Source organism: Miscanthus floridulus, chromosome 19 (genome assembly GCF_019320115.1).
Source record: "Miscanthus floridulus cultivar M001 chromosome 19, ASM1932011v1, whole genome shotgun sequence".
NCBI lineage: Eukaryota > Viridiplantae > Streptophyta > Magnoliopsida > Poales > Poaceae > Miscanthus > Miscanthus floridulus.
Genome location: NC_089598.1, coordinates 111,187,197 through 111,199,290, shown reverse-complemented (window position 1 = coordinate 111,199,290; position 12,094 = coordinate 111,187,197). Strand labels below are relative to the sequence as shown.

Below are 12,094 nucleotides of genomic sequence, written 5' to 3'. Positions count from 1 at the left end.
AAAGGCAACCCAGTCGAATTTTCCAAATAGGGCAAGGACGCCAACCAACCACCACAGCCCGAATGTCAACAGCACGCCAATTATTTTGCCCAGCTCCATTCCATTCCTTCACAAACATTCAAACTACACTGTGACCGTGTGTGCCTCAACCAACTAATGGAGTTCATGTATCACCCAAACGGCAATCTGCAGTTACACGTCAGGCACAGGCAATGCAAAGAAACAGATCCCAATAGCAAAGCCCAGAGCAACAATGTAACACAAAAAAGGGATATGGAACACAATGATTACTTAATCTAACATTACCCAAACTGATATTATCACAATGTTAGCCGATGACGACAATGGAAACAGTAATCTAGGTACAAGCAGGCGTCTCTGCTGGTCCAGTGTGGCCACACACAAGACCAGAAGCAAAACCACCTGCCGGTGGCGCCAACAAGGAGCGCTATCCGTTATAGCACGACAAAAGTAAAAACATCACGATGTGAAGTGAAACTGAATAATTCTAGTACATGGATATAGGCTCCTTATAGTTTTTCGCCACGGGGCCTTCTGTCGCAGCTCCATTGTTGGACAAAGCAAGCTCCATCACTCGTCATCGTCTTCGTCCTGCAAACAAAGGGAAGACAGATTTTAAGACTTCCTAACTCCAAAGCACAATTAATCTGGTTCCAACAAAGCCTTACACTCTAGACTTGTAATGCGATCTACAAAATGCTAGCAGAGGGAGTACATATTTTAAGCCTCCCTAACTCCAAAGGACAATGAATTTCTTTCCAAACAATGCCTTACATTCTAGACTTGTAATGCAATCTACAAAAAGGCTATATAGATATATGAACCTTCCTATCTGGTGTATGGGTTGAATCCAATCCAATACTACCTACATTCTAGATTAGCTTATGTATAGCAACTTGGGTAACACATGAGCATGCTACATGCATTTTTCAGGTGACAGCACATGTAAGCAGATTAGAAGCGTTCAAGACGACATGAAAGAAATCTGCATACATGCAATTGTCAGGTGACAGCACATGTAAGCAGATTAGAAGCGTTCAAGACGACATGAAAGAAATCTGCATACCTCCTCACTACCCTCGTCGTCATCCTCATCATGGACCTCCGACTTGGACTTGTCGGACTCCTCTTCGTCTTCCTCGTCTTCCTCCTTGGCAGGAGCCTTCTTTGCAGCAGTGGTGCTCTGAACAAGCTAACACATGATTCAGTAAGGATAATCTTCACTTATTCGAATAAATGACCAGCAGGAACAGTATATATACTAAGTAACATAACAAAGCAATTGAAGCATGCAAGTTTCTGTACCTCGCCCTTGTTGTAGGCAGCAATGGCCTTGTTATACTCTAGCTTGAGCTTATTAGCCTTGGCTACATAGGGAGCCTTGTCCTACAATCCACAAGCATGTACGTTACCAATCAGCACCAGCTTTTAGTCGAATATAACCACTACAACAACTACTTTTAAGTAAGGAGGTGTAATGTGTGGAGCAAGCTTAGCTTACCGATTCGCTGAGGGATTTCCACCTGTCGCCGGCAGCTTTTCCCACCTGAAAAGTTCCACCAGGAAAGAGGGGGAAAACGAAAAAAAGAAGTTCAGTAAACAACGAATCGAGACGATTAAATAAATTAAATTAAATAAAGTGGTTAATCGCAGCAAAGTCAAAGTAGATGATAACAATACTATCGGTCGGTTGGGGAACTTACCGCGGCGACAGACTTGTTCTTAGGGTTCTTCTCCTTGAACTCCTTGCGGAATTGCTCCCTGTATACACATCCATCCAAAAACAGATCGAACCACAGTTCCAGAAACAGCAACAACGAAAAAAAAAACAAAGGGGGGAAATAAAAAAAGTCGCATCTCACATGAAGACGAAGAAAGCGCTGGGAGCCCTCTTGGGCTTGTTAGGGTCCTTGCCGGCCTTCCCCTTTCTGCCCTTGGCGGGCTTCTCCGCCCCCTTACTCTTCACCGCCAGCCTGCAGAAACCAATCGAACCGCCGCCGACGTCGACAGCGACAGCGAGGGCAACAAAAAAAAAAGTCAAAAGCAGCGGCGCCATAATAATAATAATATCAACAACATAAATCGAATGCTTGGTACACCACGGAACAGATCTACGCGACGAACAACGAAGAAGAAAACCGCGAGATTCGTTTCGTTATTCTTACTTGGCATCGGCCTTGGCGGCGCCCTTGGATTTGGCCCCCTTCATGGCGGATTCGAGCGGCGACACGTAGCGCAGCGGTCAGATCCGCGCGGGGCGGAGCGAATCCCGCTCGCGGCCGGGCGAAGCGGGGACGAATCGAGGGCGAGTTGCCGGGGATGTGGAGGGGAAAGGGGGCAAGGCTGCAGGAAGGGGGAGGGCAGGCGCAGGGGATAAGAAGGAAGTCGTGGCCCAAGGGCATATCTGCGATTCCGCCCGCGCAGCGAGGGCCCGCACCCGCCTCCCAATTTGAATTCCCGTACCCGCCGGGACCTTTCCTCACGCCAACAGCATACGCGGCCCTCACTGACAAGCGGGGCCAGGGGGTCCCGGGGCCCGGCTGCCATCCGGTGCTCCGCTACGACGGCTAGGGCTGCGGCCGCCCGCGTACGAGTGGCGGAGGGGTGTTCTCGTGGTTTCGGGACACCCCGGGGTGCTCCGCGCAAAAGCGGCGGCGGCAGGGGCTTGGGCGGGATTTTGGAAAATTTGGGCTGGTGGAGGGCCGAACCGCAGCAGGGGAACGGGTGTGCATGAGCCGCGCGGGCCCCGCACGGCAGTGGCACGGCGGCGGATATTTTCCCGACGCGGGCCCACCTTGGGCCTTGGGGGGAGGGGGCGCCACGTCACCGATCCGCGACAGCGCGTCTGGTTGGCTGGCGTGCGGGGGGCGTGTTTGTGTGTGTGCTTCTCGCTGTGCTTTCTGTGAGCGCAATCCATCGCCTGGGTTTCCGGTTTCCGCAGCCGACCGTATGTAATACAGAGATTAAAAACTTATAGACGTTATCAATGACAGATGTATTCTTCCTCGGTCCTCACAAGAAGGCAAACAACTCGCATTGTATAGGCGTGGCCAATTGCATTGTGTAGCTTAATTGGAGAGTGCTATGATATTGATCACTCTTTACCTACAAAGGTGTTTTGAACCACATGCAGAAAAAAAGAAGAAGAAGAAAAGAGAACCGTTCTAGTTCTACATGAGAAGAGCAATGCCCAATTTGGAACAAAAGTTGTTTCGATGGTCATGGTATTGCTAGTCCTTTATGTACAGAAAGTTCTACATGAAGAAAAGGTTTGCTAAAGAGTGATGTTCTTAGGAAAACAAGCATCTTTCAAAAGTCAACCCAAATCCAAAGAGCCCAAAGTGGTCCATGGACCATGGGTCGAAGATGTCCCATTTTCCCATGGTCATGGTATAGTGACTACAGTCGTCCTTACATGCAGAAAGGGGCAATAACATTAGTAAGACATGCCAAAGAAAAAGAAGATAGTCCAATCATTGTGAAAATCACAAACATGTGCTTGGGGTTTGGATACTGTTGAATTTTTTTACGAAGGAAAACCAAGTTATTGGTGACTCTACCTTGCTCTTGAAAACTAAGGGTCCTTTGGAACACAAAAACTGTATAGGATTTCCAGGGTTTAATTCAGTTTTAAAGGAAAAATGTAGAATTAGGGTAAATTTCCTGTGTTCCAAAGGTACCAAAATTCTGTAAAATGTTATGCTGTGTCCATGCAAATAGATATAGCAATATGCAATAACCTTACTGCACATTTTTTGCAAAAAAAAAAAAGTTACTGCACAAACTAAACCGTGTGCGTTTGTATCCAATGTTTTTTTTTGAAGGTCGTATCCAATGTTATTGTACTGCTAGTGTTGTGGGTTTAATAAACTGGAGGGCCTTTTTGATTTGAGCAACAGGAAGACAAATGTGCCCCACAAGGCCAAGAGTGGTTTTATATAATTGCTAAAAGGAGGGTTGCCAACTGCTTCACTTCAAAGAGCCTCAACTCAGTTATTGTCAGTGTGTTGGAACGGATTAGAAAAGCCCTAAGGCATATATAATGGTACAAGTAGCAAATTATAGACCAATGAATGAATAATATATAATTGCCTGTATAATCATAATGAAGTAGCAAACCATCTTCTTTACAGCCAATAAAACATAGTTGGATTATAATCTTTTATTTATCCACGTCTTAGAAAATCTCATACTGCTCTACACAAGTGCCCAGGTCCTTGCAGAACAGGAACGCATTTGGCGCAAGATTTCACCGGAAAACATCCATTTTGGGCTCGGTTTTGAGGTTGGAACACACGGGACAAATTCCAGTGTCAGATTGGAACCGAAGGCCAAAGCCCATTACAAGCGCGCGCAACACCCCAGCGGCCCAGACCAACCCACCCAAGACAAAGACTTGAGGCCCAGTAGCCCACGTCCTCCACCGTTCCGACTACTTCCTCGCTCACCTTGCAGCGGCGGCGCGCACCTTGGAGCGTCCATGTCCCGGTGAGCCGCCCCTCCCGCGCCTAGCCCCCGCGACCGTCCACTGCAGCAGACCGCGCCGGCTCCAGGGCAACGCCACGCCTCACGGCCTTGCCCCGCTCCAGACTGGCGGCCCCTGCGACCCTGCTCCTGGGTGACCCCTGCGGCAGCAGCAAGTGCGGCAAGCAGCTGCACGGCCGGCCTCTTGCTCCTGCACAAGGTGAGCTGGTTTCTCTCTCGTTTGTTTCCCCTTTTCATCGATGTCGTAGATGTCATGCCCTTAGATTTGTGGATTACGGATTTCCATCAAATCTCATGTCGTGTGCCATCAGCTTATGGATTTGCCAGGTCCCAGGTGGAAGAAGGGCAAGGACGGCAAGGACTTTGCAGCACTCGCAGCAGCCAATCCCATGTCGACCATAGTCGCCGAGCTCCAGGCTAAACTGAGGGACTCAGAAGCCGTGGCGACTCTAGCCGTGCACACCAGGGACGCGATTCTCGAGGTCGGCAAAGACCAAGCCAAGCTTCTGAACTGCGCCTCCTTTGGCCGCGCCGTGGAGAGTGCAGGCGCGGAGAGGCAGTGGTTCCAGCTGGGCCCCGAGGAGGTGTTCTTCCTTTGCCATGCCCTGAAGTGCGTCGCGGTTGAGTCGGAGAACAAGGCGCGGATGGGTGCGCCGGAGCTGTGGGATCTCTTGGCCTCTACCTCGGAGCAATTCCCGGAGATGTACAGGGCGTATGAACACCTTAGGCTGAAGAACTGGGTTGTGAAGTCGGGGTTGCAGTACGGGGCGCACTTTGTAGCTTACCGTCATCATCCGGCACTTGTGCACTCGGAGTTTGCGGTGATTGTGGTTCCAGAAGGGAAAGCATTCGGCACTAGGTGTGGCCGCATGCAGGTCTGGTCTGAACTACTCTGTGTGCTCCGGGCCTCTGGAAGTGTGGCCAAGACGTTACTTGTTCTGACCATCAGCACCAAGAGCTCCGAGCTGGGATCCTTGGATTGTTTGGAACAGATGATTGTTCATGAGAGGACGATCACGAGATGGATACCACAGCAGTGCCGTGAGCAACAAGACAAATCCTGCAGAGAAGTATCCAGCAACGAAGAACAAGAGCATACAAGTGGGGGTGTAGTGTTTAGCTATTGGGGTGTAGTGCTAAGCTTTACAGTTCTTTCTAGCTTACTTGTCTACAAGCTGAAATTTTGACAGAAGAGCTTCATATTTATGTATACTCATGTTGATGAACGTGAATAATGCAATTCTATGATGGTAATTTGTTGTTTCTCATTGAGGAATCTACATATCTTGGATAACATCATCACAGACCCCACTTGACTGCAGACTGCACAAGAACATTTGTATCGTTGTTTCTTGGTAATCCTTTTTAGGCTATCACTTTTCAAGACTGCTTTGGACTGGCAATTATGTAGTCTGGAGGACTAGAGAACTTACTATCTGCATGACCGACACCACTGGAGGTCTGGAGCATATTTGACCAAATGAGGTACACCAGATGCATTTCTTTACGCATATGCGCATTGTTTTTTGTGATGTAGTTGATGCATTCTATAATTTCAGTAGCTTAAACGTATCATAATCTTATGGTAAATTTATGTTAGTGAATTAACCTTTAATACAACAGAACTCAACATGCAATAGCTTGCTAAGATTTCTGGAGTAAACATGTCCAATAAGGCAAGAAAAAACTGATCTTACACGAAGTCTGTAAATTTATATATTTGGTGTATATATTTAAACTTAAACTTCTGCTTGACATTTTATCGTCAAGTGACAAATCTGCTTACAGTAAATAATGTATAATTGGCATCATGATGGGATCTTAGATAGTCGTGAAGGTGACTAGGGAATAGGGAAAGAATGAAATTCACAATTGTGTCTGCTTCATATCTCTATTTATTTGAGGTTGCCAGCTTTTCCTGTGCAATGCCTACTACTCTATCTGGTAATTCACTGTGTGGTCCTTCCATATACCACTCTCAAGGAACTTCTCGTACAAGCTAGCTTCACCATCATAGTTCACTGATAAAACGGCTGTGCTCCGTGTCCCGTAGAGCCCCTTCACCAAAACAGAATTCATAAGTTCATTTCTGTAGTATTAGCCTATGCTTATGTACACAGATATTTATAAGTGGCCAGATGATATAGTTTTTCAACTAGCTGAACCCTGAATCAAGAGATTTTTTTCTCACTTGGTCAGTTTGCACCTCGATGAAGATGGAGCTCAGACCATGCTCCCAGTTGGGATCACAACCAGTGTTTGGCAGTCTATCTTTGTCAGCCTTTGTGGTGTCAGTCATTAGCCTCTCAACTATATCCTTCACTTCAATCTCATCGTCACCATGCTCCCTAAGAAGCTCCCTGAAGTTTTTACCGAGGCGAATTGCCTACAAGTGCATAAACAACAATTAAAAAAAATCCCTTTGGGTACCTTCACACTGTCTTCATGAATGACGGTCTTGGTAGGGATGAATGGTCCCTGAGAGACAGAGTAGGTTGCAATAATGCATTGTCATCTTATCTTCTTGCACATGCTGTGCTATAAATTGAGTTAAATGCAATGTTGCTTATTACTAGGGAAGTACTTTAGATGGTTCACCTGTAGCTTTCTCATGCTTTTCCCAGCTCAATGTTTTCCCTGTGATCCATAATTTAGTGCAGCTAAAAATGAAATAATTAACATGACACCTCATTGGCGTTCGGCATTTCTAGTTTTGTACCTACCAATATATGGTTACCCACTATACCAAATAAAATCGTCCTGTTCATTTTTATTTGCAAGGCATTTTGAGATTTTTAGCTATCTACAAATCTTGTTGAACATGAAAGTGCTCTGCTTACCTTCTGCCAAGGGCTATCTAGCCTTGCATTGGACAGCACATGGAGTCCTGGTGAGACGAGTTGAATTGTTGCAGGCTGCCCCTTAGGCCGGTTTGACACATAGACCATGATATTTGTTGTTAGATCAGCTAGTATGAGGTTGAACCCATTGTATTCATGAGCTTCTTCTGCCACTTCAGTTGCAACTTCGAGTGGGCTCTTGTTGCTCTGCGCGGTACAGACTGGATTATGCTTGCTATTCAGGAACAATGTTACATCGAAGATAATTTCATTTTGATTAGGAGTGGTTGATTAATCGTAGGTTCTTACATTGCTTGCTATAGTTATTAGTTGTAATAGGATGAACCACTAAATTGTTTTCAATGGTAAATTTTTTGGTTTATAATGGGAATGCAGTGTGAATATATGTTCCTGTGTGCGCCATCTAGTGTCTACACCAATCACTGTCAAAACGAAGGAACTGTCAGAGTGACCGAATCAGCTGCTAAGGAATGATAGCGACAACAAAAGTATGATGGAAAACACCAACTTGGGTTGTACAAGAAATGAATCTATCTTTCTCGGTATTACCTCAGCTTTCGGGTAAAGACTCAATGAACTTGAATGATCTAGTGGAAGATTTTGATTTGTTTTGTTATATATACCTGCAGGAACCTGAGAGGCAGATCTCCCCTAGTCCGTGCACCGGGCATGGCATCTGGTTCAAGCACATTGGTCAGGAAGGCAAGCCTGCCATCCTTGGTGCAACCCATCCATGTTCCTCCACCAAGCACGTCCCTGCCGCCAAGAATCTTCTTTGAGCCTTCTCCCCACCATCCTACTGCTTTTGTAGGCCTGCATCAGTTCATCAAGAAAAAGATACAAAGTGATGAACACTGAACAGCTAGCGTTGTTGTTTTGCAGTGGGTAACCTTTCTATAGCCTATAGATTTCTCTAGCAGCATTTTGCTTCTGAGAAAAGATATGAGCATGCACGTTAGTATATGAACAGTAGCATCACATATGTCAGTGGGGTTCGTGGAAATTCTGTCAGTGAACGTATAGCTTAGGAGGGAAAAAGTACCCAGTTTTCAAAATAGTACCTCATATGGCAGAGCTATTACTTGCAGATTGGGGTCCTACAAAGATCGATAAAACCAAGCAAGATCACGCACCTGCAGTGGAACTCATCTCTGTTGAGAATCAGGAGGAGTTGGTGCACAGGGTGAGCCTGCCAAATCCATGCAGCAATGCACATGGCTTCAGGTGGTTTCTACTCCTTGGTTGGTTGTAAGTAACTCACTTGTTTTGCTACTATCTTAGCTGATGGTTCTGCCTTGCGCACGCCTTTGTATTTATAGGGAGAAGGTTGGAAGGAGAGCAAAAGCACAAGGAGCCCACAGAGTCTTTGCATTATTGGCTGCAACCAGGTGCTCTGCAGTCTGTCATTCTTCTGCCAGAGTTCCATCATGTTCAGTTACCAGGTTATATTACTTCGCATGCGAGTTCCTGATTAGGGTCTCCTTCCCTTACCACCGACGTTCTGTATAGTCTATATCTGGCAAAATATTTAGTACTCCATCTCAGGATAGCTTTAGTTTGGTCCATCATTTGGAACGGGCTCTCGTACTGTTGACACTGATTATGTGGATTAGTGCGTGCTTAGTGCTCAGGAATGCCAAAAACTTCTACCAGCAGGGAAAACAGGAGGAGGCACTCTGTTCTGACTGGAGTGGTGTTGGTTTTGCAGGCCCCGGGAAACTCACCCATATCTGAACAAAACCAAGGCGTGCTGGATTGGGATAAACAAAAGCGGTAAGCAACGACCTGATCTTTCGAAGCAATATATGACCCCTGTTTCTGTGTGTATGACCAGAATTCAGAAGGGGCCAGTACTGAATCCACCAATCTGTTTCTCGTGGGTAGTTGGCTCTTGGCTGTGGTGGTTCACACGTGTTGAGCTAAAAGAACAGCATGCCCTGGCCTGGACGGCGGTTTTCAGGCACTCGTCATCTACTTTATATGTTTCCAAGTACGATGTCCCTTCTTGTTGCAATACATATCTGATCTTTTCCGCTCATGTTTATCCTGTCGTGTGATGGATGTGCTACCAATTTATAAATATATCAGTGTCGTGTGAGGATTCTTCTCTTTTAGCCGCAAGGTTTTCTGTTGATAATATATATACTGTTTATATAGAATAGAATTAAATAACTTGTTGGTGCCCTCATGGTACTGACACACACATATCAGGCCATACACTGTTTAAAAAGTTTGCAATGCATTCGTGCCTCTTAGAGTTTCCACGGATTGGATGCTATACCAACTAAAGCTCTTAAAGATTATTTGTTACCATTATGATTAAAAAATAAACTTGATGGCCAACAGCAAAGTATATAGATATCATGTGAAACTTTGCAGAAAGTCAGGATATTTAGTTGGACCTTTTCAAGGGGGGCACTGGTCCTGCATTTGGTATTGGGTAAGTTGTTGACTCCCATCTCACTTATTTGGTTTGGATGGAGAATAGTCATCTGGTACTTGGTTAGATATTTAGTGTAACCCTCATACAGTGGTTGTCCATCATCAACCTGTTCGTTTGGTTATATTTGGCTTATAAGCCATAGCTTATCAGCCAACAAACAGTATTTTTCTCTCGCACCAAACCAGCCAACAGTACTTTCAGCTATGGCTTATTAGCCAAACAAGCCCAAACGAACCGGGCACATTTTTCTTTTTCAGTATGTAAGAAGTAGCTGGACCATAATCTAGAGATTTTTCATCAATTACAATTCTGGACAACTAACTGTTCTGGACAAAAAAAAACATGTGTCAGAAACTAGCAGCAACTTAGTTTAGTGGTTTTCTAGTTTTGAGAATGAAGCTTGTCGTTGTAAAAAAGAAGGATGGAAGGAAGTAGCTAAACAAGTTTTGTAGTTTTGAGAATGAAGCTTGTCATTGTAAAAAAAAAGAGGAAAGGATGGAAGTAGCTAAACATTTATTGTGGGCCAGCAAAATTAGAAGGACAATAACACAAGTGCTCATAGGTTGGGGGTCACTGCAACCTACCATGTCGGCACCCAATTACACCATGCCCAGTGATGCACGCTACCACTTTGCCAATAACCAACGGCGGTATGCCTTGCCTGCAATGCTGCTACTACAGTGTTTTGGATTGAGTGACTAATTAAGCCTAATTAAGCTGTCATTAGTATATGTTTACTGTAGCAACACATTGTCAAATCATGGACTAATTAGGCTTAAAACATTCGTCTCGCAAAGCAATCTTAATCTGTGCATTTAGTTTTGTAATTAGTCTATATTTAATACTCCATGCATATATTAAACATCCGATGAGACAATGACTAAAGTTCAAGAGGAGGAAGCATGAAGGCGTCTCTTGTACCTTAGTATTTCTACAGTATACTGTGGATTTCGACGAATGAAATGAAATGAAAGTGCCGCAAAATTCCGCCTCTGCTTTAAAAGCCACAAAAAAGTGGGTGACGGAGAGACTTGCACCCGGAAGCACCCAACAGTAGTATAGTGTTATCCATGCGCTTGAAATCATGGCTTCTGGAAAGGGACATATGCCTTGTCTCTCGGAGAGTACAGTGCATTGTGATTGTACATGGCGAGTCACTAAATGGAGTATATATATAGTACTTAGGATCAACTATAGAAGTTAGATTTCATTTGGGCGTAGAAGTTAATTTCATTTGGGACAAAGGGAGCATATACTACTCCCTAACCCTCACATATGTATATGTACCAGAGTTTTCTTCTTCCCTTGAGGCAGGGGCGGATCCAACGGGACGGGGGGGGGGGGGGGGGGGGGGGGGTTGGGGGGAGGGCTCAAGCCCCCCCTTACCCGGAACAGTGGAATTCCTGTGGAGCCCTCATGATTTTTTAGGCAAAGTTCTATAGTGTAGGGGGGCTGAGATTTAAGATCGAGCAACACTGTTGTTTAGCCCCCCCCTAAAATATTTCCTAGATCTGCCGCTGCCTTGAGGTGAGCCAACTCAATAAATACTTTCCTTTTTTGAGACCATTATCATTTCTGTATTCTAATTGTATATACATGTGTACGTTAATACTCTGGTGAGGACGTCCGTATGGGCGTGTCCATCCGAACGCCCAGTTCCCGGGCCTGCACAGCGGCCGGGCCTAACAGCCAACAAGCCTGCTCCATCTACGCTCTCTCATCCATCTCTACACTACGACGACTGAGAAATCCTCAACTCCCAACTCGCTTCGCTCGTCACGGCTCACTGCACCATCCACCCGCCCCAAGCCGCCTCGCCGTTGCGCGGCGTCCCAACCCACGTCGCGCCACGCCTTGCCCTGTCCCCGCCCTGCGCGTCGTGCCCCATCCCCCCACCGTTGTGCGCTGTGCTTAGTCCCCAGCCGCGTTGAGGTGCTTCCAACGCCATCGTTCCCTTGGCCAATGGAGGAGCTTCGTGCGACGCCATCCCACTGGCGAGTTGCCCACACCGCCAAGCTCCATGCACCGCCACCGACCTCCGTACTGGCATCGAGCTCTGCAACGACGAGCCTCCATTCTTCCAAGCTGCAAGGCGACACTACGCTGAAAACGCATATTGCAAGAGTATGTTTCAAGTGTTTCAATTGTTTCATATGGATATTGCATGTGTTTTATTTGGATGTAAGTAGATTGAAATGTTGCACATGTTGCAATGGCTATATACGTATGTTGCAAGTGTATATTCCAAATATTTCATCTGTTTTTTTCAGACGCATGTTGCGAG

The 12,094-nt window shown here is 45.9% G+C and overlaps 3 protein-coding genes and 1 long non-coding RNA gene across 6 annotated transcripts; 2 read left to right on the top strand and 2 right to left on the bottom strand.

Annotated features, from left to right (window-relative positions):
• Positions 1-287: 287 nt before the first annotated feature.
• On the bottom strand, positions 288-2,389 carry LOC136528252 (DNA-binding protein MNB1B-like). 2 transcript variants are annotated; one of them, XM_066521184.1, is made up of 7 exons: positions 2,187-2,389; positions 1,884-1,994; positions 1,725-1,782; positions 1,523-1,567; positions 1,327-1,407; positions 1,088-1,213; positions 288-612 (listed from the first exon to the last, which is right to left on the bottom strand). In XM_066521184.1, exons 1-7 carry the CDS (start codon positions 2,228-2,230, stop codon positions 592-594), a joined length of 486 nt encoding a protein of 161 aa, XP_066377281.1. In that variant the 5' UTR covers positions 2,231-2,389; the 3' UTR covers positions 288-591. The 2 variants fall into 2 exon arrangements, with proteins under 2 accessions (XP_066377281.1, XP_066377282.1); XM_066521185.1 differs by having other exon boundaries at positions 1,088-1,204; positions 2,187-2,384.
• Positions 2,390-4,335: 1,946 nt separating this feature from the next.
• LOC136529309 (probable tRNA-splicing endonuclease subunit Sen2) lies at positions 4,336-5,986 on the top strand. The gene is made up of 2 exons (XM_066522391.1): positions 4,336-4,705; positions 4,818-5,986. Exon 2 carries the CDS (start codon positions 4,821-4,823, stop codon positions 5,691-5,693), a length of 873 nt encoding a protein of 290 aa, XP_066378488.1. The 5' UTR covers positions 4,336-4,705; positions 4,818-4,820; the 3' UTR covers positions 5,694-5,986.
• Positions 5,987-6,132: 146 nt separating this feature from the next.
• LOC136528419 (uncharacterized) lies at positions 6,133-8,657 on the bottom strand. Its single transcript, XM_066521375.1, has 5 exons — positions 8,501-8,657; positions 7,991-8,180; positions 7,347-7,553; positions 6,698-6,892; positions 6,133-6,564 (listed from the first exon to the last, which is right to left on the bottom strand). Exons 1-5 carry the CDS (start codon positions 8,581-8,583, stop codon positions 6,439-6,441), a joined length of 801 nt encoding a protein of 266 aa, XP_066377472.1. The 5' UTR covers positions 8,584-8,657; the 3' UTR covers positions 6,133-6,438.
• LOC136528420 (uncharacterized) lies at positions 8,114-10,099 on the top strand. Of its 2 annotated transcripts, XR_010777079.1 has the most exons (4): positions 8,114-8,252; positions 8,456-8,591; positions 8,687-8,809; positions 9,076-10,099. It is a non-coding gene; the product is annotated as an uncharacterized lncRNA (long non-coding RNA). The 2 variants fall into 2 exon arrangements; XR_010777078.1 differs by having other exon boundaries at positions 8,195-8,591.
• Positions 10,100-12,094: the final 1,995 nt, after the last annotated feature.

What these genes read in the sequence shown, in the direction of transcription:
- LOC136529309 (XM_066522391.1), top strand. Translation starts at nt 4,821, where the DNA reads ATGGATTTGCCAGGTCCCAGGTGGAAGAAGGGCAAGGACGGCAAGGAC.
- LOC136528419 (XM_066521375.1), bottom strand. Translation starts at nt 8,583, where the DNA reads ATGTGCATTGCTGCATGGATTTGGCAGGCTCACCCTGTGCACCAACTC. An exon ending in AGAGATGAGTTCCACTGCAG is followed by an intron (nt 8,181 to 8,500) that starts GTGCGTGATCTT and finishes GAACTGATGCAG; the next exon opens with GCCTACAAAAGCAGTAGGAT. An exon ending in TGCCTCTCAGGTTCCTGCAG is followed by an intron (nt 7,554 to 7,990) that starts GTATATATAACA and finishes TGTACCGCGCAG; the next exon opens with AGCAACAAGAGCCCACTCGA.
- LOC136528252 (XM_066521184.1), bottom strand. Translation starts at nt 2,230, where the DNA reads ATGAAGGGGGCCAAATCCAAGGGCGCCGCCAAGGCCGATGCCAA. An exon ending in GCCGCCAAGGCCGATGCCAA is followed by an intron (nt 1,995 to 2,186) that starts GTAAGAATAACG and finishes TGGTTTCTGCAG; the next exon opens with GCTGGCGGTGAAGAGTAAGG. An exon ending in AGCGCTTTCTTCGTCTTCAT is followed by an intron (nt 1,783 to 1,883) that starts GTGAGATGCGAC and finishes ATGTGTATACAG; the next exon opens with GGAGCAATTCCGCAAGGAGT.